Source organism: Bactrocera neohumeralis, chromosome 2 (genome assembly GCF_024586455.1).
Source record: "Bactrocera neohumeralis isolate Rockhampton chromosome 2, APGP_CSIRO_Bneo_wtdbg2-racon-allhic-juicebox.fasta_v2, whole genome shotgun sequence".
NCBI classification, from domain to species: Eukaryota; Metazoa; Arthropoda; class Insecta; order Diptera; family Tephritidae; genus Bactrocera; species Bactrocera neohumeralis.
In genome coordinates this window covers 16,237,834-16,263,685 of record NC_065919.1, presented here as the reverse complement: position 1 = coordinate 16,263,685, position 25,852 = coordinate 16,237,834, and the positions used below count along the sequence as shown (strand labels likewise).

The 25,852-nt window shown below is 35.4% G+C and overlaps 3 protein-coding genes across 6 annotated transcripts in view; 1 reads left to right on the top strand and 2 right to left on the bottom strand.

Annotated features, from left to right (window-relative positions):
* Positions 1 to 31: 31 nt before the first annotated feature.
* LOC126767910 (E3 UFM1-protein ligase 1 homolog) lies at positions 32 to 3,319 on the bottom strand. Its single transcript, XM_050485663.1, has 9 exons — positions 3,106 to 3,319; positions 2,850 to 3,048; positions 2,308 to 2,778; positions 1,879 to 2,209; positions 1,358 to 1,808; positions 1,146 to 1,290; positions 908 to 1,073; positions 482 to 829; positions 32 to 413 (listed from the first exon to the last, which is right to left on the bottom strand). The coding sequence occupies exons 1-9, from the start codon at positions 3,180 to 3,182 to the stop codon at positions 274 to 276; spliced, it is 2,328 nt and encodes a 775-aa protein (XP_050341620.1). The 5' UTR covers positions 3,183 to 3,319; the 3' UTR covers positions 32 to 273.
* A 482-nt stretch (positions 3,320 to 3,801) lies between these two features.
* Positions 3,802 to 12,184, top strand: LOC126758006 (E3 ubiquitin-protein ligase RNF123). 2 transcript variants are annotated; one of them, XM_050471988.1, is made up of 18 exons: positions 3,802 to 4,094; positions 4,240 to 4,486; positions 4,798 to 4,943; positions 5,067 to 5,552; positions 5,623 to 5,892; positions 5,954 to 6,036; positions 6,099 to 6,298; positions 6,365 to 6,680; positions 6,748 to 6,814; positions 7,526 to 7,679; positions 7,754 to 7,942; positions 8,008 to 8,121; positions 8,194 to 8,320; positions 9,958 to 10,120; positions 10,184 to 10,544; positions 10,626 to 10,991; positions 11,049 to 11,292; positions 11,395 to 12,184. In XM_050471988.1, the coding sequence occupies exons 1-18, from the start codon at positions 3,931 to 3,933 to the stop codon at positions 11,712 to 11,714; spliced, it is 4,017 nt and encodes a 1,338-aa protein (XP_050327945.1). In that variant the 5' UTR covers positions 3,802 to 3,930; the 3' UTR covers positions 11,715 to 12,184. The 2 variants fall into 2 exon arrangements, with proteins under 2 accessions (XP_050327945.1, XP_050327935.1); XM_050471978.1 differs by having other exon boundaries at positions 10,626 to 11,292.
* Positions 12,185 to 15,646: 3,462 nt separating this feature from the next.
* Positions 15,647 to 25,852, bottom strand: part of LOC126751393 (soluble guanylate cyclase 88E) — a 100,390-nt gene continuing 90,184 nt past the window's right edge. For 2 of the 3 annotated variants that reach the window (XM_050461620.1, XM_050461621.1), the window contains 8 exons: positions 25,508 to 25,631; positions 25,186 to 25,321; positions 23,049 to 23,175; positions 22,784 to 22,988; positions 21,422 to 22,707; positions 20,281 to 20,856; positions 18,413 to 19,506; positions 15,647 to 18,177 (listed from right to left, as the gene is read on the bottom strand). In XM_050461620.1, the coding sequence (XP_050317577.1) occupies positions 19,329 to 19,506; positions 20,281 to 20,856; positions 21,422 to 22,707; positions 22,784 to 22,988; positions 23,049 to 23,175; positions 25,186 to 25,321; positions 25,508 to 25,631 (2,632 nt within the window). In that variant the 3' untranslated portion in view covers positions 15,647 to 18,177; positions 18,413 to 19,328. The remainder of the gene's footprint in view (positions 18,178 to 18,412; positions 19,507 to 20,280; positions 20,857 to 21,421; positions 22,708 to 22,783; positions 22,989 to 23,048; positions 23,176 to 25,185; positions 25,322 to 25,507; positions 25,632 to 25,852) is intronic. The other variant, XM_050461622.1, reaches the window with a different exon arrangement.

Here is a 25,852-nt window from a genome sequence, read left to right as displayed (position 1 = left end):
ATCTCGCAAATGACTTTATTGCAAATAAAGCATATGACAAAAACAGGGTTGCAAATAATATAAATAATGTATAAAAAAGTAATTGAATTAGCATTTGATTTAAATTTTTTTTATTTTATAACTCCAAAAATCTAAACTAATAATCTTTAAATTTTTACGCCCAAACACCGAATTGAATTTTTTTTTTCTAATTAAAAAATTAGCAACCCCAGTTAAAATTTTTGCTCTATATAAAAAATGCGAATACCGAACACTTAATTAGATTACTACTAATCATTCAGTTTTGGAAGTACCAGGCTTCTCATAGCTCGCCGCCAAATCCTTAATGGCATTTTGTAGACTTTGTAATTGCTCGTTTATGATTTTCGCTTCGTCGCTGTCTTCCTTCGCTTGCAACAATTTCAAAACAAGATCTGTGAAGAGAGAACGGTTGGGCACAGTGAATATATACATAGATAAGAAAGTGCTTGCTCTGGCTCACCATGGTACTGCATAAGTTGTTCATTTTGCTCATTACTTAACTGGGGACGTATGAAAGCGAGTATCTGTGCGACGAATTTACCGGAAGCGTGTATTATACAACCCGTTATTGTTGTGAACAATATTAAGGAAGCCAAGTGCAACACCAACGCAGGCTCTACAGTTTCCTGTAATTGTTGTAGCAGCTTCTCTTTGTGTTGTAGTATAAGTTGACGATCCTTTTTCTTATCAACCTTCTTAATTATCATGCTACATGTTCTTAATACGGCTTCAGTAGCCAAAACGAAGTCATCTATTGTTTTATTTAGTGCTTTGTTGATTTCCAATAAGGCTACCTTGTATTCTGGATCTATAGTGCGAAGGCAAATAAATAATTGGTACCATAAAAAAAGGTAAAAAAAAAAATAGTACCAAATTCTGCACTTACCACACTCTTGTGCTATTTTGTTGCGCTGATCAACATTGAAATTGGTTATTTTCGTATTTAAATTGCATTCGCTGGCGATATAGGCGGTCAATTCATTACAAATGTCATTACCAAGCGATTTGAGCAAATATTTGACCACTTGCGGTTGTACATCGGCCGGTAGGAGCTGTACAGAAATGTGAACATTATTGAATATTTCAAAAAAAAACAAGGAATACAAAATTTATATTTTCTTTACCTTTAAACCCTTCTCATATAAGCGCAAATCAACGAGCAGTGTATTAATGCGTTCTTGTATTGCTGCATGCGTTTGTCTGCGATTTGTTTGTGGTGTTGCTTCGAACAATTCTTGTGCTTTCGTCAATGCTACTTGATTTAATTGACTACGAATTAAAAATATAGTAAATTATTTAAAAAAAAAAAAAGTTTACGCATTGCTCTAGAACGAACCTATGATGCAGTGCTGCTATGGTGTCTGAGAGATATTCCAATCCATCCTCTTCCAAAGGCTTGTTAATAATTTTTACAATTTCAACCAACTTCACCAATTCGAAAGATTTTGCACCTTTTTTGCTTGCACCACTGCGTGATTCTTGTTCATCATCGCTATCGCCTGCATTTCCACGTCCACCGCGTTGGTGCTTTTTTGTCGATTTAGTTTTAGTTTCACGGCCTTGACTACCTCCACCAGCTTTTCCTGATGCTGCCTTTTTGCGTCGCTCCTCTCGCTTGTCTGTTTTGGAATCATCATCATAGTCTTGTGAAGCCGCTGATTTGCCTGATAGCTGTTTTTCAGCTAGATATTGTTGATAAATGCCGCTGTCAACTGCAGTTTTGGCATTTGCATGTGCCATTTCGTGACAGGGTTGTATAAGATCATTCAAATATTGTTGCGAGAATACTGTCAGCAGTAAAGGAAAAGATTCATTATTAATATATATTTTTATAAATAGTTACAATATTGTGCTTACCGATGCTCTGAAGGAATACAAAATTTCCGGGCGTGGCACCTTTCCTTGCCATTATCGTTTCAAATATCTCTTCTATGTCTTCTTCTGACATGTTAGATGGTAATATGGTGGCCAAGTCAACGTAACTTTTTGTAGCACTACATTCATTTAATGAACTTAGAACAGTGAGATCGATTACTTTAGTGCCAATTGCACAGCGTTTCAAGTAAATAATGTCCTCATTGGGTAATTGTTTCCGTATAAACTGTTTCGGATCAGAAATACCCAATTTAGCAACACCATCATACTCCAGAAAACCGTTTTGCTTATAAAATGAATTTACCCAGTCTGCCTAGAAGATAAAATTATTCAAATTCGTATATTACAATAATGTAGGTAATAGGTTGTTTAGTTTTATATTAATTGATTTTCGTTTTACTATTTACTTACTTGCATTTTTGTGTAGATATTTGGAATATATTGTGCATTTGTTTGTTTCGATGTCACATGACCGGCAGGTGCAATCTCATCAAATAGAGAATGAAAAATTTTTTCTTGAACATTGATTTGTTGCAAAATGGTTGCTACGTTGGTTGGACGAGTAATAGCTTTGAGAGCGCCACGTATTTTAGCTTTGCAACGTTGAATATATGCCTGGGTGAAAAAGACACGGGGATTGGATGCATCTTGCCGACCGCGTATGATCTTGCCCAAATGTTTTTCCATAACATCATGCTGCAAAAAATCGGAAGGCAAGTCAAATTGCTGTGTCAGGTCCGAAACAGTTATTTCGCCCTTCTGTGCTAGGCGTTCGTTGGCTTCTTCTGCGATATGTGTGATGTATTGCTCGTTAATTAACTGACCCAACATGAAATGTATCTCAGGGTCGTTTTCAGCAATGCGACCAGCAATTTCTTCTATCTATAGGTATGAAAATGAGATCAGTTAGTATAACAATATTTTTATAAAACTTTGAAATGCTTTCAACTAACTCGTGACAAATCAACATTGAGCGTTTTGCTGACTTCTACTAGATTAATACGTCCCCCGTTCACATATAGTTCATCCTGCACTTCGCGTTCCAATTGATCTGGTGTAATATACTCTTTGCCATCGTTGGTGAAAAAGGCTTGTAATAAATTTTTTTCCAACAATAACGTAACAATTTCTATGCAATTACGTTCGGAAAGCCTATAAATAATTGTGTGTGAAATTGCATTTATGTATAGTTATTTTATAAGCAAATACCGTTGCAATGTCGATGTTAATTGGGCTTTCTGGAAATCAGCAGCCAGACGTTTAATTTCATCCCAATCAGCGCTCATTTCGAATTTATATAATAACTATATATATTAATAATAATAATCCCTAATATTTCGTGCAAAACAAGTTTTATTTGCCACAACCGTAGACACTTTAGAGAAATAGCAAAATAAACACGTCGTCAATTATATTCATTGTGAACTTTTCTTAGTTGGAAGAAGTAATATGTGTCAAAATATACTAATTGTCATAGGTAATTAAGTGCGTGACTTGTAGATCATTTTGCAGTTGTTCGAAACCCGTTAGGGCTCTCACATATATATTCAGGTATTTTATATTAAAAAAGTTGGTTACAACTGGCCATATACAGCCAAATATCTGAATGAAATCTTAATATTTATAATATTACTGCAATAATACTGTTACGTCCGACTAAAATAGATATAAAATTAAAGTAAATAATTTATTGGCATATTGTATACATATTACACACATTTACCAAAAAATTTTATAAATTGGAATAGTAAATTATATACGATTTATTATCATTATATATAAATATTTTATTTTTTAGTGGAAATGTTCTTATGAGGACTTTACTGTAAATCCTATAATGACAAGTTATCCATTGTGATTTACCGCATCAACAGAGAAGAAGCATTTTTCAATAAATCAAATTTTCGAAGGTAAACAAAAGTCGTATTCGTTATTTCAACCATTTTTAAAATATAGTTTATTTTATCAAATTGTTCGGAATAAAGCGAATTAACGCTTGGAATACAAATGTATTAACAGTGCACATACAAAATTATGTCAATAGCAAAATTATTTGTAAAAGTTTTCGGTGAGGATATTTTCGAACAGATTAGTACGGTTGAGAAACAACAGCCAGAGGATGATGACGATGAGGCTGGTTGCTCAGCTTCTCAAGATACTCCAAAGCCACCTAAACTGGATGAAATGAAACTACCTGAGTAAGTTTAAAAGTATTACACATGAATGCCTCTTGCCTTTTGCCGGGTAAACTGATGGGCAAATTAAATTCAAGGCAATTCGGCAGCGAAGGTCTGATTTCTACTTCAAAACTTCAATACTATAAAAAACGTTATTTTACTGTAGGCAAATGGTCCTTGTAAGGAATTGGCTAAACGAACGTCTCAATGTCATAGAATTAAATAGTGTACATGCTATAAAAACGCAGCGCGTGGACATGGTCTCAAGGCTTGGTCCAGAACAGACAATATGTGATATTGATTTTACATCGACAGTGCGGATATCAGCCGATAGGCTATCGCTTCGTTCACAGGGTAGTTTCAATACTATTAAAGCAAATGTTTGCGTTTATGGTGGGCGCTGGATGTATGAGGTAAGCAAACTAATATATGTTGGAAGGGGCTTATGGGGGATTCAATGAAACACGAAATTCGACGCCTCAATAGCGGAATGAGGTGGGTGGTGGGAGAAGTTATTCGGACTATAGCGAAGGGTAATGACCTTGAGTTGAATGTATTACTAAGTAGGTTAAACACCACGAGGACATTTGGCGTCTAATAATTCACCTTTAGTAAATTACAAGTTATGACATCAGATGATGATATTCATTTATTAATGATAATATTTTTTGTTCGATATTTACAAATTTCATGTTAAAAATATATTTATGTATAAAACCTATAGGTTCTTCTTCATAGCAAAGGCGTAATGCAAATTGGCTGGTGCTCCAACAAATGCACTTTTAATGAAAACAGCGGCGTTGGCGATACAAAATGGAGCTATGGTTATGATGGTAGCAAGCAACAGATATGGCATATTTCAACATCAAAGTAAGTATGTACTATGTCTATATATGTACATATGTTTGAAGCATTGGATGCGTAATTTAAAATACAAATATGAATTTCCTCATAATTTTTTTTTATAATTAAAATTTATTTTCTGCATTCTAGATATGGCGATAAATGGCAAATTGGCGATATAATTGGTGTCATCATCGATGTTGAAAATGAAAAAATTGAATATTTTCGCAATGGCCATACCATGGGTGTTGCTTTCACCAAACTAGAACGCGGTCCTGGTATATCATTTTTTCCTGCCGTTTCACTTGGTTATAATCAAGGTGTACAAGTAAATTTCGGCAATATGCCCTTTAAATATCCTGTTGAAGGTTTTTTGCCAATACAACCGAAGCCAATTGTACGCCTACAAAAAGCTGATCTCCTGCTTGGTTATTTAGTAAATTTGTCGTCTGTGTTAGCACATAATCCGACGTGCAAGAAAAAGGATCACATTGAAGGTAAAATATCCACTAAGAAAACAGTTTATGTTGTGTTTACAACACTGCTGATTGAGAAGCTTACACATGTGCTGTTCGATCCATACGTCATCGAGGACAAATTGCTGCCGCATATTATCAATTTGTGTACGACTATAAAGTAGGTTAACACTTACTTATATATGTATATAGCAAAATGTTTTTAATTAATTAATAATGTATGTTTATAGTGCAACCGATAAGGATCCGGCTATAATACCGGGTACACCTGAAAGCACATTGGGTGTGCTGCTATCTATATTGTGGAATTATTTGGAAAATGAGGAAGTGAAATATGTCATGCGTAAATTGGTGAATGCATTGTTGTCTACATACACACACACACATACCGCTCTGGATTATGGGAAGCAAAAGCATGCCATCACGATACTCACATGCATATGTACGCATACACAAACGAGAAAAACATATCTGGAGTACAAATTTTTCAAAAAACATTGGTAATCAATTTTATTTAAACGATACTTATTACATTTATGTTGTAACATAGCTTCTTTCTAGTTTGGCTTTACTAATGTATATACGTCCACCTGAATATAAATATATGCAGCAACTAGTGCCCGATCCGATTGTTTGGACAGAGGGTTTGTGTGCTGTAAGACGCACTTATTCGTATCTTATTTCATGTCATTTATTCAATTAACAGGTGTTGGCGGTCCGAAGCAAAAATATCTGGCGCAAGTTGAGAAAATAGCTAAAGCCACCGAAAGCCTTTATAATGCGCAGAAAAATCTCCTAATACTATTACTCACTAACACGGATGGTGACGAGTTGGCGCCGTCGAGTCGAAAAATATTTATATCCAAATTGCGTCGTTACGTTATGGACCTTAGTATGGAGCAGCGAGTAAAGAAACAAAAGATCATATTATTTTGCCTGTAAATTGCAATACCATATCATTTTGCCCTACAGCCTTTCCATTCGTTCTTCCTTATGCAATCTAGCATAATGCATCCGATGGATTCCACAGTGGCGTTATCATTTATTTGCATACTCATCGATGCCACCAAGTTGCTGTTTGAGCGTGAATTGCCTGCCGCAACTGTTGAGGTCAGACCGGAGTATTTTTTCGATGGTACATTTGAATATCAGCATTTCGATCGTGTGGGTGGTGTGCTGTCGCATTTACGTAAGGTGCATCGCAATGATATATCGACACATTTGGGTGCTGAACGCGCACATGAGCTATTAGAAGAGGATCGCACCATGATGCGTGTGGGCGAGCTAGGTGATTTATAACATACAAAATATTTAGTATGTATGTACATAAGCTTTAAATTTTTCTCTTATTTCAGTTGATCCAAGTATGTTTCTTACAACGACAAATCTTAACAATATCGCAATAGTAGGCGCGCAGGGCGGGTAAATATATTTACATATACCAATTTTTATATCATTAACTGGATATATTGAGTTTGTCACGAACTTTGTAATTGTAAGAAAATGTCGGAGACCCCATAAAAAATATATGTATATATATATATAAATAAATAATAAGCGTGACGAGTTGAGTCGATTTAGCCATGTCTGTCTGTATATTAGCGACAGAGTCTCAGATTTTTGAGATATCGATCTGAAATTTTGCACACGTATTTTTCTTTTAAAGAAGCAGCTCATTTGTGAGAATCGCCGATATTCGACAAATATAACATATGGCTGCCATACAAACTCAACGATCCAAATAAAGTTCTTGTATGGAAAAGTTTTTTATTTGACGAGATTAATGTACGAAATTTGGCATGGATTATTTTCTAAGGCAACGCTACAATCTCCGTATATATCGTTCTGATCGGAATCCTATAGCATATAGCTGTCATACAAACTGACCTTTCAAAATTAAGTTCTTGTATGGAAAACTTTTTTATTTGCCCAGATAAATTCACGAAATTTGGCGTGCATTATTATCCATTGCAACGCTACAATCTCCGTATATATTATTCTGATCGGAACCCTATAGCATATAGCTGTCGTACAAACTGAATGATCAAAATTGAGTTCTTGTATGGAAACTTTTTTGTTTGTGAAAGGTCCGCCACCGAACTTAACGTTTTTTCCTGTTTCACTGATTTTCAGTCCTGCTGCCACCTTTACACATTTCTTCAATCCGCGTTTGAATCCTGTGCCAGATCCATCGCCTGGTAATAGCAATACGGAGAGTTCGCTCTCGGAAATGTTCGATATCTGCGTGCTCTACTACTATTCGGTCGGACATAAGTATATTGTTAAGGTGCGTTTTTTGCATTTAAAAATTCTAAGTTATTGCAAATTACTTTAATTATCTAAATTTGCTTGCTTATGCAGATATCATCGGTGCGTGATGAAATTGCGGCATTAAACGAGGTCCTCCGCGAAACCAAATTTTATCGTGAGGACGTTGAGCGCAAATTGAAAGTGTTGGAAGATCATGCTAGTGTTTGTATGAATGAAAATCATTCCAGTATAGTTTCAGATCTAAAGCAGAAATTTAGTCAGCGTGAAAATGTGTTCGCTGTGAGTTGAATTGTGCACAAACCTAAAATTAAATAAAATTTCAACAATATTTGACTGCTTTGTAGAAACGTTCCATTGAATTGGCGCGCAAGCAGACTTGGTATCGTGCGGTTGCGCTGGGCAAACAACGACGCATGACCATTGTGTGGTTGCTGGAAAAAACGCTGCATACATTAAATGTAAGCTATTTGGAAAATAAACAAATTTTAGTTAAGAAAATAATTTCGTTTCTGCTATACTTCTACTTAAAGGCCTCCTCACAACTTGGTCCCTTGTTCTCATTTGTACCTGAAGTGTATGTCAATATACTGCCAATTTTATTAGATACTGTAATGGATTTTAGTCATCATGATCTCTATGTGCAGTTTGAGATAACTGGTATTGTAAAAAATAAATTTGAATATGGTTTAAAATTTAGACTGGTGTTAGTTTTATATTTTTTATGAATTTGTTTTATAATTTTTATTAATTTTTTATTTTTATTTATTTTTTTTAATTTTCTATTTTTTATTTTTTTTTATTTTTTTTTAATTTTCTATTTTTTGATTATTTTTATTTATTTTTTTTTTTAATTTTCTATTTTTTATTTTTATTTATTTTTTTTAATTTTCTATTTTTTATTTTTATTTATTTTTTTTTTTATTTTTTTACAATATTTTAATTTTTTATTTTTTACAATTTTTTTAAATTTGTTTTTATAATTTTTTAATAATTTTTTTTACTTTTAATTTTTTTTAATAATATTTGTAATTTGTAATACGTTTTTTATTTATTTTTATGATATTATTTTTTTATATTATATATTTTCATAATTTTATTTTTTATATATTTTTATAATTTTATTTTTTTTATATTTTTATTTTTTTTTTTTTATTTATTTTATATTTTTATTTTTTATTATTTGTGTTATTAATTTGTTTTGAAATATCTTGTTCTATTTTTTATATATTTTTGGTATATCTAATATTTTTATTTTAAATAATTTTTTTTTTAATTATTTTTTATAAATTTTTATTTTAAATAATTTTTTTATTTAATTATTTTTTATACATTTTTATTTTATATACTTTGTGTTTATTTGTAATTTTTTATAATAATTTTATATATTTTTTATATACTTTTTTATATTATTTGTAATTTTTGCATATTATTGCTATATTTTTTTTATTTTTGTTAGATTTTTGATAATATTTTTATAAATTTTATATCATTTGTATATCTTTTATTTGTTTTTATTAATATTTTATATAGTTTGTATATTTTTTTATTTATTTCTTATTAATTTTTTTTATAATACTTTTGTTTTTAAAATATTTTTTCTCAATTTCTTATATTTGTTTGTATAAAATATTAGATTTTTGTTTTTAATAATTTTTTTATTTTATTTTATATATTTTTAAATTTATTTTTATATATTTTACTTATTTTTATATTTTCTTAAATATATTCGTTACTTATTTTTTCAATATATTTTTTGTATATTTATTATTTGTATTTTTTATATTATTTGCAATATTTTTATTTAATTATTTTCTATAAGTTTTTATTTTACACATTTTGTTTTTATTATTGGCAATTTTTTATTTTATTTTTTCTTATATTATATTTTATTATTTTTTATTTAGTTTTTATAATACGTTTTTATTTTTTTAAATACTTTTTAACTATTATATAAAATTTTTTTGTGTGTCTAATATTTGTATTTTTTAATTTTATTTGTATTTATTTTTATTTTATATTGTTTTTATATTTATTACTTAATTTTTTATAATACATTTTTATTTATTTTTTTATTTATTTTTTAAATTATATTTTTTTATTTATTTAAATATTTTTTTTTTTTTTTTTTTTTTTTAATAAATTTTTTTTTAAATTTTTTTATTTATTTTTTTTTTAAATATTTTTTTTAATAATTTTTTTTTTCAATAATTTTTTTTATTTGTTTTTTAATAATTTATTTCTATATTCTATGAATTTTTTGAATAAATTAATAAATCTTTTATACATTTTTATAGACGCCGAGTGTGCCGTCAACTTGTCTGCTGAATTCCTCGGCTTACATTCCGCTGATCCACGCATCATTTTGGCCTCATGCAAGGATTCGCTGCTGCAAGCGCTGGGCACATTAACTTGTCATAAAGCTGGGGTGCGCGCTTTGGAGCGTGCGTCAAAGAAAAGGTGCGTATGTTTGTGTCTGTGCAAATAACAAATTACTTAAGTTAATTCATCTTCTCGCCACAGTCAAGTTGCGCTGGTGAAATCTCTCCTGCGGCCGTATGAAAATCGCGCCTGGGGTCAAAGTAATTGGCTACTATTGCGTTTTTGGCTTGGCGATGGCTATGCATACCGCGATTCGCGACAACCAAGCATATGGCAGGGTGGTAATCAACCCATACAAATGGGATTGTGTCGCAGTCGTGCCAAAAACGAAACGCACACCGGTCTGTTGCATCATATTGCGCCGGCGAATCCATCGCATCACTTTCAAAAGTTAATCGGTCAAAAACTCTCAGAAGATGAGCCATTCGCAACGGCTTTCCTCAACTCGGTGCTCAGCCAGCTTAATTGGGCATTTTCGGAGTTTATTTTGCTGTTGCAGGAGGTACATACATATTCATAGATTTTCAATAAATGTTACACGCTTAATTGTATATACTATATTATCACTATATCACACATACAGATACAGAACACCGCACATCGCCAGGAGAATGCCGTTTTCGAGCCGAAACAGTTGAAAATATGTTCGATGTGTTTTGAGTTAACGGTTTCTTTGATGCGTTGCTTGGAAATGATCATTACAGTGGCGCCAGACATTTTCCAAGAACCATCGCGTTCCAACAGCGATTTGATATTGAATCGTGTATGTCAGTTGATTAGTCAGGTGTTGTCGCGCGTCACAGTGCCACCGGGTTGCTTTCAATTCATCGTCGATATGTGCTCGTCAGACTTGAATTCGGTAACACATTTCCCCATTATAACCGCCGCGCTGGGCATCTTATTGGCATTGCTGCGCTCCGAACTCGACACGGATCGCAATCCACAGAAGGTGAGCAACAGCCTATATAGTAGCTTTCTAACAGTAAACATTTGTCTTTGCCTGCAGGTAACGCGCATTACACGCGCCCTACTCACCGATCCCAGCTTTCAGTTTGCCAATTTGGAGTTCGCTTTGGGCGAGATTAAAACGCCCATATTGCAACAGACCGAAATACCACGCGGAAATTTCGATCCACAAACGCGCGCGCATATCGATCCGCTAACCAACGATGTGCGCGTACCGGTGCCATCGACCTCATCGAAAAGAATACGCGCCGATCCGCCGATCATTAAATTTGCGCTCTCTGACTGTAAGTGTGATTTCGTGTTGAAGTTTTTTACTGAAATTTTTATTTACTATTTAAATTTTTATTTACTATTTAAATTTTTATTTACTGCTTCTCTGACAACAGATCCCACACATGTCACGCCGGCTGAAATCGAAGAAGTGCGTCGTCTCATCGAAATGTTACGTTTGAAACAATCACTACTCTCAGATATCACATTGCCTTCGGAGGATTCGCTTTGTCCGATTTGTTGTGCCAAACCGATAACGGTGATTTTCACGCCTTGCAAACATCAATCGTGCAGCAATTGCATTATGCAACATCTCATGAATTCCAAGGTGTGCTTCTATTGCAAGACCCTTATACAAACTATCGAAACCAATGAGGGCACAGTGATTTACAACAACAACGAATATACATCAGCACCAACATTCTTTGAGATTTAGTAAAGTAAAGCAAAGCAGAGCGTAGTGTTAAATACTGTCTGACCACCCACCTGATTCTAGTCAAATATTTGTGACAACTTCAGTAAACTTAATTACAATTAGAACTGCCTGAAATTATATTTATAAAAAACAAGTAGTTTACCAAAGTTACAAATTTTTACAAAATGGAAAACAGAGATGCATTTGTTTCAGCTTTAAATGTTATTGTGATACGCTTTATTCATCGAATAAACTCATTTACACTCGCGTTAAAAATTATAATATATAATGCACGAAAAACACGCCACTTACAACAAAAACACACATAATGCAGTGTGTGAAAATTGCAAATATTTTATTGCACTCAAAAGCACGCTTCAAAGCAATTTATCCAAGCAATTTTAACGAAGTTTTATATTAATGCTATTTACAAGTAAAATAGCAGAATGCAAAATCTAAATAAAAATCAAATAGAAAATTACTCACAATCGAATAAAAATGCAAGCTGGCAATGTTATTTATGCAGAAATACAGCAGAAATTGGCTAAATGTGCTTAAAGCATGATTATTATGTTAACACATACATACATATGTATGTGGTTATAAATATAACAAGAAAATTCTACAAAAGGAATATTATTTATACATAAACTGTGTAAACGGATATTCATAGTTTACTTGTCATACCAAAAAGTTTAAAAATTAAAATAAAAATACCCTTATGTACAATAAACACTGCCAAAAATATCACGTGTTATATATTGAAAGGTTAGGTAACCTAACCTACATATATAAGTATTGAAAAGTAAGGTAGGTAGAAGATTCGCTTAATGGTAAGAAGAGAGTTATGACGGGTTTCTCCAAATGTTGTGGTTGTAAAAAATGTGGCTGCGGAAAAAAACTATTTCTTAGTCAAATTTATGGCGTAATTGTAGATGTTCACGCTAGTGAGCAAAGTTCTCTGGGCGCCATTCTCTTGAGAGTGGTCAGAAACGATTCTTTTACATATGGCTAAAGTAGCTCATGATTTCTGGTCTTAAACCAAGTATCCTTTGGGCAGCCAAAAAACATTCGTTTGGAGGCGAGCGAGTGAGAAGGCGAAACATCACTCCCCTTTTTATAGTAAAACAGTAAAATATGCCGAAAATGCTGTTTGCGATCTAAAATTTTCGATAGGGCACAAACAAAAACTATTCCAGAAAATTTAAGACAAAATATACATATAACAGTAAAGCGGTTAAGTGTGAAGTTGACGACAAAAAGTTCAATGAGATCAGCTGTTGTCACGAACGACCCAATTTATATGTACAAGGTGTATTCCAAAGTAAACAGGACTTAAAAAAACAGAACAAATAGTTTTTTCGAAAAATCAATTTATTTTATTCAAAATAGTCTCCTTCTGCTTCAATACAGCTTTTTGCACTGTCCAAAAGCATGTCGAACAAGTGTTTTAGCTCGTTGGCCGGTATGGTCGCCAGTAAGCCGGTGCAAGCCTTTTGAATGGCCTCTACGTCTGCATAACGCTTTCCTTTCATAGGCAAATGCATTTTACCGAAAAAGAAGAAGAAGTCGCACGGAACCATATCAGGTGAATACGGGGAGTGGTTAATGGTTAAAATGTGATTTTTGGTCAAATAATCGGTCACAAGCGTCAATCGATGAGAGCAATTTTTGGTCGTCAGTCAATTTGTGCGGAATAAACCGTGCACCTTTCGTAAGCCAAAATGTTCGGTCAAAATGCGATAAAACGGTGTTTTGGATTTTTTTTTTTCAATTTCATTTCCATGAATTTCAATGATGATTTCGGCTGATTTTTGATGAATTCACGCACAGTTTCGATGGAATTTCCGGTGATCACGGATTTTGATTGGCCCACATGTTGATCGTCATTTATGTCCTAACGACCACTTTGAAAACGTTGAAACCACTCGTGCACTCTGCTACGGGATAGGCAATCATCACCATAAACTTGTTTTATCAATTGAAACATTTCGGTAAAAGTTTTGCCAATTTTAAAATAAACTCTCTGTTCGAAGCTCATTTTCGCACCGATAACACAAACATACTGGCACTTAAAACGCAATAACTTCACTTCCAATCAATGAAATGTCATGAAATTCTCACTGGAAAATCGATAAATATAGCAGATTCTAACGCACCAGTCGACATATAGATGGCGCCACCAGGGGCGCTAGATTCAAAAAGTCCTGTTTACTTTAGAAAGCACCTTGTACAGCCTGCCAACGGCGGCTGCTATCAATTCCAGCTATTTCACCAAGTTCGTTGAAGATATCACTACCGACATGTTTCAACCTCAAACTTGCAAAGGTTGGACAATAGCGAAGAAAAAGATTGGATGCCACCTCAATTTCCTCCATAAAACTTTGACAGTTGGTGTCCGACCGCATGAGGACAAAGGATACCCAACCCGTTCTCAATACGATGTAATTGAGACAAGCCAGCTCATCAAACTCGCAGTTTCTAAGAGAAATTTGAGTATCTCAACATCTCCTATGAATCGACTCAACATATTTCGGATATGAAGCATATCAATGCTACTCTCGTACCAGAATACCTGAGCCTTGGTAACGCAACTAAAGAGCTTACATTCATCAAACGCATCATTATTGGTGGCGAGACATGAATTTATGAATATGACGTCGAAACTGTCCAACAATCTAGCGAAGACGATCCTAAAATGAGTCGTAACCGAAAAAAAAAATTAAATACGCTGAAGGTGCTGAAGGTCATCTCTGTCGAGTATAAGGAAAATTGTAAGGAAATTGGATGGAATGCTTTTATTAGCTCAGGAGCCTATTTTGAAAGCGATAGGCAATATCTGCACTAAAATATGTAAAAATTTCTTATTATTATTTTTTTTTATTGGGAAAATCTACAAAATATTGAACCTAATAGTAAAAAAGGAGTACAAGCTACTGTGGCCATCAACTCCATCTATAAATTTCGTTTTTTTTCAGTCAGTTTTGATGCTTTTCAGACGTGTAATTGTTATTCGAACTTTTTCATGGTCGGGCAATGGAACGTCCGCTCTATCCTCACAGATTGGGCAACCGGGTTCACCGTCTCCTGGTGTTATGCTTTCACTGCCATTTAGCAGGCTGTTTCATTTTGCTCTTTTCGTAGAATTTTCGAGCATTAACCCTGTTGGCCAGCTTGTCAAGCTTTTCGTACTCACGCATTTCGGCCACTCTCTCTTTTTTGTCCGCAAGTGCGTTTCGCTTCCCTCTTCAACTCTTGGTATCTATCCCATCCCACACGTGTTGGGGTCGATTGTAACATTGCAAGGTAGGCAGTCTGTTTTCTCTCCACTGCGTCACGACAGTCGTCATCGTACCTGCTGTTCTTTTGCATTTTCCGAAAACCAATGGTTTCGGTTGCAGCTGTACGTAAGGAGCTCGAAATGCCGTCCCACAGTTCCCTTTTAGGCAGGTGTGCAAGTGGAGTAGCAAATCGGTCGGCAATCTGTTGTGATTGCAGTTTTTCGACGTCGAACCATCCTTGAGTTCGTTGACGTGAGTTTTTTGCTGCACTGAGGCTGGTGCGTATCTTTGTTGCAACAAGTTAGTGGTCCGAGTCAATATTAGGACCTCGGAGCGTACGTATGTCTACAAAACTGGAGACGTGTCTTCCGTCTATCACAACATGATCGATCTGGTTGGTGGCTTTTCGATCCGGAGACAGCCAGGTAGCTTGTTGAAATTTTCTATGATGGAATTTAGGGCACAATAGACCTAAGGTTGCGGTGCATTCCGCATTTATCAATCTAGTACGACAGGTCTAAGACCGGAAGTCGTGAGTTGCTTCAGCCGTTTGTAAAATAATTGTTTCTGGCCACTAACAAGTAAATGGCGCTCTGAGTACTTTCCCCACTTGCATGAACTTCTACATATGACTTCATCTCCTCTGCTAAAACTAATTGCGAGTAAAAAGCATTTTTAACAACATTCTGTTTATTCAATTTCTTTCAGGAATCTTTTCCGAAATCTTACATTCACAAATTCGTTTCACTTATAAAGCTGCTTAAATTTAACAAAGCACAACAATGACATTATTCTCGGAAACTAATTTGATTTAATACACTTTATGCTAATAATAGTATCCATCAGATTTCATTTTGCGCGTGTTCCTTCGTGCTTAATGCCACAACTAATTAGTAACAAGTTAATGTGAAAATTACAAATTTGTATTAATGCATATTTTGATTTATTGCAGTTGCCAATTTAGGTGCGCAGACACTCACACATCAACATTTTAATAAGCTAAATTGGTATATACATACACACATAGGTAAATACATTGCTATGAGTATTCTTAAGCGCTACTCTCTTCATCTTAGTACATACATACATTTGCTCGCATTTAGCTTACACTTAGTCTCCAAGAAAATAGTATAACTCAACATATTAGCATTATTTGCTTACTATACCACAACTTGAATTTTCTTAAATTTTCCGTTCCTAGAAAAATATTTTTCGCAGTAACTTCCTTCTTTGTACATTTCGTTTGCATTTATTTAGTTATTTGTTCATTAAAAGATATGCATAATTACTACCGTTACATTGACTTTATTTTCTGTCTCCACATTTAGAATTTCATTTTTGAAATGTTTTTGTATATTTTTGATTTTTTTTCTTTTTTCTGTGTCTGCTTAACAACGATGTTAAAATATATTTTCAAATATTTAAAATATTTTTTTCTTTTTAATATTCCTTGTAAGTAACTCGTGGTTCAATTTCATTCCAAGTTTTATTTATTATTATTATTTTAATTAATTTTTTTTCTTGATTTTTCTCTTATTATTTTTCTCAAAATTTGTTCGTATTATTTTTCACAGTTTTATTCTTGCATTTAGCATTCTCCATTCTTTCTTCAGTTTGCTTTGTACATTTTATCTAATAGTATGACATTAGTCCATTCGTATATTGTCGTTTGAAGAGGTATTACTTTTAATATCCTATTTGTATATAGATTTATCCTTTTAATTTTTCCATTCAAAATATTTTTTTATTTTCACTTGTACGTTTTAATAAATTAAAGAGTAAGCAAATACTTCAGTTACTTATATCTAAACATTTTTAAAAGCTCGAAATTGGTTAATAACATTCAGTGAAGCCTTTGCAATCTCTCCTGAAAACGAATTTTAGCCTTTCCATACTATTTAGTGCTAATATATATAGATATGAAAGAGGAGTTTTGATTAATTTTCATACAATTTCAACATTAACTATTTCTTTTTTAATTTGCTTTTATAGTTGTGGTAAGTTTATTTAAAAAATAAATAAAAAAAACGTTTTCCTTGCAAGAGCGTCCAGTTTGTATGATAGCTGTATGCTGGGCATCCAATTGTTCACAGGTGATAACGTTGTCTTTCGGAAAAATATCTTATCAAATAAAAAATGTTTCCATACAGGAACTTTTAGTGGTCCGATAACAGCGGTTCCGCCTTGTGAATACCTTCTTGGGGAACAAAAGATGTGTGCAAAATTCGATATCGATCGATATCTGGAAAACTAAGCGACTAGTTCGCGTATATTTCTACTCGACATGCACTCCTACTCTGTGAGAGCACTCATCAGCAACTCGATATAAGGGAACTGTGGAACGGCATTTCAAGCTCCTTACGTACAGCGGCAACCGAAAACATTGGCTTTCGGAAAAGGCAAAAGAACAGCAGGTACGATGACGACTGTCGTGGCGCAGTGGAGAGAAAACAGACTGCCTACCTCGCAATGTTACAATCGACCACAACACGTGCGGGATGGGATTGATACCGAGAGTTGAAGAGGGAAGCGGGACGCATTTGCGGACAGAAAAGGTGCTTTAAGAGCTGGGCAACAGAGGTAATACTCGAAATTTCTACGAAAAGATGTAGCGACTAACAGAAGGTTTCAAGACCGGAAGTGATCTAGTGACTGATGCCCAGAGCATACTAAAATTATGGAGGGAACACTTCTCCAGCCTGCTGAATGGTAGTGAAAGCATAACATCAGGGGATAGTGTACAGGTTTCCCAATTGATGACAATGGAGCAGACGTTCCATTGCTCGATGATGAAGAAGTTCGAATAACAACGTTTGAAGAACAACAGAGCGACAGGTGTCGATGGATTGCCGGTCGAGCTATTCAAATACGTCGGCGAAGAACTGATAAGGAGCATGCATCAGCTTCTTTGTAGGATATGGTCGGATGAAAGCATGGCTGACGATTGTTCTGCCTAATCAACAAAAAGGGAGATCCCACAATCTGCGCCAACTACCGTGTGATAAGCCTCCTCAACATCGCATATAAGGTTCTATCGAGCGTACTGTGTGAAAGATTAAAGCCCAACAAACTGATTGGACCTTATCAGTGTGGCTTTAGGCATGGAAAATCAACAATTTACCAGATATTCACCATGCCCCAAATCTTGGAACAGAACTGTGAAAAGAGGATCAACACAAACCACCTCTTTATCGCTTGTAAAGCTGATTTTGACAGCACGAATAGGAGCTGCACAGGCCGTATCAGGACTAAATTCAAGTATCCTAGCACATTTATATACATATGTATATATTTTACAGGGTTTCCGATGTTTACTTTTGTGCGTTACAAACTTAATATACCCGGTCCAGGTTATAACGAGAGAACACTTCAATTGTTTAATATCGGACTACAATATGAGAAATGCGAAGCGAAGGCAACACTGCTTGCACTCGTAACAATCAGTTGGAAACTCTACTAATATTTACTTTTAGGCGCTCAGACAAAGCATATACTATACTACTCTCACCGTCACAACAACTCAATCTGGGAATCTGCATTTATAGCGATAATGAATATTGAAAAATAATCAGACACAAAAGTGCTTCTTAATCTTAACGCTTACTAAATATGATGAGCATATTAAGAGCTATCAGCTAGGCAAGAGTCCACAAAAGAGTTTGAAACTCCCTTTCTAGTAACGCAATAATTTAACATGATAATAAATAAATAAATAAATAAAAGTAAAATATTTTAAAACTGTTTTGAACAATTCGATTCGCATTTTCAAACATATATGTACATTTGTATGTATATCATTATTGCTAATAATAAACATTTTGGTTTACTGTTTACTTATCTTGTTTTCAGGTAACATTCATACTTATAGATAGTGAATTTATGTTTCCCTCAACTATATTTGAAATTTTTGGTATGCACAAATATATGTTTTTCATATATACATATGTATATGTATATAGATTTCTTAAAATAATTGTATTTAAGCTATTATTTGGTCTATTAAGAGTCTCGTATACATATCAAATATTATTCCTTCGAGATTTTTTGCAGTTTTACTAAAATACATTGAGCACCATCAATAACCCTCATAAGCCCATGCATTGAAAGATATTATTTAGTTAATGTTAATGTAACTTAATATCTCTTTAAACTCTCGCTGTGCAGCTAATTGGCTCTCATTACAAATATCTGCTATCTATCAACATCACTGATGTCGCCTTTAGACATGCCTTGACATATCGCGTATATCTGTAGTTTCCGTCATGTATCTATTTTAGTCAGCTCGTGATAACTGCAGGAATAACGTTGAGTTTACAATAGCGTAAAACTATTGTTTGACTATTTTTTCCTTTCCTTACAACAATTGACATGCATTGGAATGCATTCGATGTCGCCCATTTGAGTGATTGTACCCTGTACAACACTGATGCGCAGTACCACGAGTATGACTGAAACTGTGACTGTTTGACATTTTCGGTTCGTGCGCATGGTGACAGGTGGCATAATGCATTTGCGAGTAATTATGGTTGTGTCTAAAAACATGGAGAAAGAAATACCTCAACGATAAATTTAATTTATAGACCCTTAATATATGTATATTAATCCATAATCTATAATATATAATTTTTAATCTATAGTCTGTAATCCATAATTTGTAATTTATAATCAATAATCAATAATTTATTATTTATAATCCTTAATCCATAAACGATAATCTATAATCTATAGTCTATAATCCATTATTTTAATAAATTATAATCTATAATTTGTAATCTATAATTTATAATCCATAATCTATAATAATCTATAATCTATAATCTATAATCTATAATCTATAATCTATAAGCAATAAATCTATAATAAGCTATAATCGATAAGCTATAATCTATAATCTATAAGCCATAATCTATAAGCTATAATTTATAACCTATAATCTATAATCAACAATTTACAATCTATAGTCTATAGTCTATAATTTATAATCTATAATCTGTAATCTACAATCTATAATCTATAATTTAAATCCATAATCTATAATCTATAATCTGTAATCTATAATCCATAATCTATGATCTATAATCTATAACCTATAATCTATAATTTATAATCTATAATCTATAATCTATAATCTATAATAATCTATAATATATATAATTTATAATCAATAATCTATAATCTATAATAATCTATAATCAATAATCTATAATCTATAATCTATAATCTATAATCTATAATATTAGAACCGATAATCTATAATCTAAAATTTATAATCTATAATCCTTCCGTTTTTAATATGTTCGACTTACCCATGATGCGCCAATCCTGAATCTGACATGGAGTTCGTCATCTGTGGGCCTGGCGGTGGTGGCAAAAATAGTGGACAACCACCACCTCCATCGCCGCCACCTTCATCACGAAAGGCAGCCATGCGTCGCATATTAGCGCGCTTGTTTTGCACATCGACTTCATTTGCTTCCTCAATCATCCGATCCAGCTTTTCAATAGCTTTTGTTTGCTTGGCGGCGAGGAATGCTTTACGTGCTGCTTTGGACATTGGTAGTGGTGCCGAATTCGAGCGAATCGGTGGCGAACACGGTGACAGCGATTCTCGTGATGATGTACGACTGCTGCCGAATGATATGTTGTTGTTTGTGATCTTGGTCTTTGCGGTCGACGTTGTCGGCATCGCAACTGCAGTGGCCTTAGGTATGATCGGCACTGGTATAGAGGCTATAGTGGAGTTTGAAATATTGGTTGCCTGCGCCTTTTGCTGTTTTAATTGCTCCTTGAGCGGTTGTTGTGGTTGCTGTGGCGCAGGTGGTGGCGGTGGCGAAACAACTGGTTCTTGCGGTATAGTTAGGCTACGTGAAAATGTGATTTTTCTAATTAGAAAGAGAAGTTATTAAGATGTGTATAGCAACAAATAAAAAATTCTATATATAAAACATATAAAATATAGTCGAAGAGAGTGATTAAATTAAATTCTTGATACAGGTATGTAGTCGTAATATCAAAAATTGTCCGGTTAACCGAAACATATATGGTATATACGTCACAGGATATCGATCGTCCCTAAATATGTATGAAAGAGTAAGACCTATGAAGGGGCAAGCCAAAATGACCTGGATGCTTGACTAAACTTGATTATTTTATATTAACGAATATTAGGAAGTATAACAGCAGTAATACAGGAACACACGAGTCCTTATATATATTTTCGTCAATGAGATCGAAAGTTAATTGCAAAACAGGATATATAGAGCAATTTGGGTTAGCCAAGATCACTTTTAATATTATTAGTCACAGTTAAATTTAATTTCCATTAATTAAATGTAATTCGAGAGACATACCAATATTCGATTTCGGCTAAGAAATCTTGCGACGAGTTTGAAAACCAATTTCCACGCGCAAACACGATTGACATGCTCCCATTGCGAGTATACCTACCTAGCCTTTGATTTTTCCAACGACGCTGACGATGTGGTTGGAGCCACTTTGCATGTGACAGTTTCTCGTGGTGGTGCTGTCGACGGTGGAGTAATCTGATCCATAGCAGCCAGCTCTTCGGGTGTAAACTGATCGGGATTATTGGGACGTGGTTTGGACGGTGCGCTACCTATGCGAAAAGCGGGCGTTGGACTGTAGGGGCAAACCGATGAGGTGGTGCCACTATTGACCAATGAATTGCGTGAGTATTGCAAATCTTCTAAAAATTCTTCGGTATCTAATATGAGCGAACCAAAAATATCGCTAGGTGTACGCATAAAAACATGACCCATTGAATTGGAACGTGATTCACGACCACATTCATTGCTTCCGAACGAATTGCGCACTGGCGAATTTGCTATGCTACGACGCGCTATATCTGTGAAGGTTACCGGTGAGTAAATACGCCCACGCTCTTTACCAGCGCTGGTCTGGGGTGGTGAGATCGTACTTGCCGCGCTCGCTGCATCCATTGAATTGATCATGGCACTTGTGGCGTTTGCCAATTGCATACGCTCCACCGAACCGATAACCGGTTGGGCAGCAGCTGGCATAATTGCTTTTAAAGTTTGCGAAACACTCAAACGACGGTCGGTTGTAGAGGCTGCAGTCGACGGAATTGAGGTCGCAGTCGTTACTGTTGCTGCAGTAAACGTTGAAATTGGATGGAAAAGTTCGGGTGGCAATTGTAACGATTTGCGATTTTCACGCTCTTCCAACCAATATGTCTTCATTGGACCTTTCCCTTTGACATCGATTTCACCGCGTTCCGTTAGCTTGTAACAAGGGCTAAGAAATTGTTTTGCCGGCTCGGAGACGTGTACTTTCATTGCAGAGCCTGTGGATTCCATACGTGACGCCGTATTCACTGAATCACCGAAGAGGCAATATCGCGGCATTTTTAAACCAACAATGCCCGCAACCACTGCACCGGAATGCACACCCACACGTATGCGCAAATGTTGGCCCGTCGATGGATCTTTTAGATCAGTGATGGCATCCACCATATCTAAGGCCATATCACAAACTTTATCCGCATGATTGACGGACTTTTCTGGCGCACCCGACACAACCATGTAGGCATCACCAATCGTTTCCACTTTGTAGACGTTATTTCTCTCGGTTAGCGTGTCAAATATAGAATACATTGCATTTAACATGGACACCACCTCCATGGGTGTGATGCGACTACAGATTTCGGTGAACGTAACAACATCAGCAAAAAGTATTGACACACAGTCAAACATCTGTGAGAAATGAAATGTTGGCGAAATAGGATTAAGTATTCGCCAATTATGGTATATTAAATTAGGGGTTCATCACCTCGCACGTGTCAATGGGATTCTCTCCGCGTCTTAAACGATCAGCCACCTGTTTCGGTATCATTTGATAAAGCAATTCGTCTGTGCGCCGCATTTCTTCGTCCAGTTTGCGCATGGACTCCTCCAGTTTCTTTGATTTTTGTTGTTCCTGATCTAGCGCTAATTTGAGTTCTACTGATTGCTGTGTGCCGGCCAACATGAGATCTCTGAAGAGAGAAAAAATCATTAATATGGAAAAGATTATAATGTCAATATAATTTATTTACCTGCTGAAGTCATGCATTGACAAATCGTTAATGTAAAGGCCAGTTGTTATGAGTGAGTTGAGATCAGGCATAACCGGTGTACCCAGAAACATGATCATACGCCAATTCTCCATGTAGACCATTTGACCTGAAATCGCAAAAAATTGGGTTATATATATTTTTTAAGTGAGGGTTTTGGATTAAATAACCTGAAAACTGGAGCAGAATGCCAACGGTGATGTTTATGATTTAAAAAAAAGGTTTAAGTTTTTATAAAAAAATATTAAAATTGTTCTATCTACATTACATAGGTGTTCGCCAAGCGTGTTTACCGATTATTTTGTTTATTGTTATCGATGAATAGATGACAAGCGCAGAGGTATCTTATTCTTCTTATTGCCGTAGACACCGTTTACGCGGTTAAAGCGCGCCAGTCGTTCTTCCGTTTTCGCTGTTTGGCGCCAATAGGAGATTCCAAGTGTAACCCGGTCCACCACCATCTAGTCTTTCCAACGGAGTGGAGACCTTCCCCTTCCTCTGCTTCTCTCGGCGGGTACCCTCAGAGCTGGAGTGTTTTCATCCATTCGGATTTCTCTTATTTTGCTGAACTATGTCAATGTCGTCGTATATCTCGTACAGCTTATCGTTCCATTGACTGCGGTGTTCGCTGTTGCCATTGCGCAAAGAACCATAAATCTTCTGCAGAACCTTTTTCTCGAAAACTCGTAACACCGACTAATCGTCCATGTCTCTGCATCATATAGCAGGACGGGGATGATGAGTGCCTTGTAGAGTTTGGTCTTTGTTTGTCGAGAAAGGACTTTGCTTCTCAATTGCCTACTCAGTCCGAAGTAGCACCTGTTGGCAAGAGTTAGCCTGCGTTGGATTTCTAGGCTGACATTGTTGGTGGTGTTTACGCTGGTTCCAAGATAGACGAAATTATCTACGACTTCAAAGTTATACTGTCAACAATGACGTGATAGCCAAGTTGCGTTGGTTGATGACAGGAGATATTTTGTCTTGCCCTCATTCACAACCAGATCCATACGCTTCGCTTCCTTATCCAGTCTGGAAAAAGCAGAACTAATCGCGCGGTTGTTGAGGTCAATGATATCAATATCATCGGATCGTCGGCGTACGCCAGCAGTTGTACACTCTTATAGAAGATTGTACCTTCTCCCCTTTAGCTCTGCAACTTGTATTATTTTCTCCAGCGATCGATTGAAGAGTCATACGATATGAATTCTCCTTTTCTGAAACCTCGTTTGGTATCGAACGGCTCGGAGAGGTGCTTCCTGATCCTGACGGAGTTTTTGGTGTTGCTCAAGTTCAGCTGACACAGCCGTATTAGCTTTGTGGAGATACCAAATTCAGACATAGCGGCATAGAGGCAGTTCCTTTTCGTGCTGCCGAAGGGGGCTTTAAAATCGACGAAGAGGTGGTGTGTGTCGATCTTCCTTTCAGAGGTCTTTTCCAAGATTTGCCGCATGGTGAAAATCTGGTCGATTGCAAATTTTCCAGGTCAAAAGCCACACTGATAAGGTCTAATCAGTTTGTTGACGGTGGGCTTTAATCTTGTTAGCCATGCTTTCGTCTGACCATATTCTTCAAAGAAGCTGATGCTTGCTCCTTAGCAGTTTTTCGCTGCCGTATTTGAATATCTCGGCCGGCAATCCATTGGTTCTCTCCGCTTTGTTATTCTCTAGGTGGGTAATTGCTATTCGAACTTCTTCTTGTTCGGACAATAGAACGTCTTCTCCATCGTCATCGTTTGGGGAATCGGGTTTACCATCATCTGTTGTAATGCTTTCACTGCTATATATAGCAGCAACGATCTTTATATATATGCAATTACATACGATCACACACTAAAAATGCTACAGAAGTTTGTCTTGGATAGGCATCTCCAAAGAAGTCGTAAGACTAAAAGTCTCTATGACCATGTGCAGGAGATTTTTTTAAATTTATGGTCTATGTAATATATATAACCTCAACCTATGTTTTTAATTACCTTCGACCAAATTATGTTCAAAAGCATGAAACACAGTAAATACGGGATGAGAAGCCAATAGTTGTCACAAATCGGTTATATATATAATACACAAAATCAAACACACCTTGTAAAAAAATATTTTTTCAATTTAATTATTGTTCTTACCTTTCAAACGCAGCGTCTTTTCGGGCTCGGAACCGTCATCATGCAACAGCAACTCGGTGGAGGGTTGAAGATCGACGCGATCGGTAACTGGTTCAACCGTGACCAATTCAAAAATGTTATTTGTTCTATTTAAAATCTATATGAGATAAAATGCAATGGATTAAGCTTTTTTATAGTTATAAATAGAAGACAATTGCATGCGGCGGAGCTTGAAAGAGTAATTTTGTAATTATCACTTCATTTACAAGCCAATTTCAGCACTTCTTTCAATTGTCTAACTGTAATTTACTGAATTGCGCTCATTAACATCAAATATACTTACAGTTTGGAATTTGAAGGCAATTAAAGGGCGCACCAGATCAAACCAGGCGGTAATTTTTTGCCCCAGCAGGTCGGGTAGGATGACCATCAGAGAATTGCCAATGCTGCGTACCACCATATCGGCGCTGTAGGTCACCAATAAAATCGAAGCCGCCGCAAATAAGTGGAAAGAGAATAAAAAAAACTTCACTGAAGATGGTTGTAAAAAGTATTACGCTGGCAACAGCTGCATTCAATGCGTTTGCCCCAGTTAACGTGCCGGCGCTCGAATGCACTGCTGCGCCACGTAATTAAATTCGCAACACAAGTGCATTTGCTATAATCAAATGACAGGCAGTTGGTATTA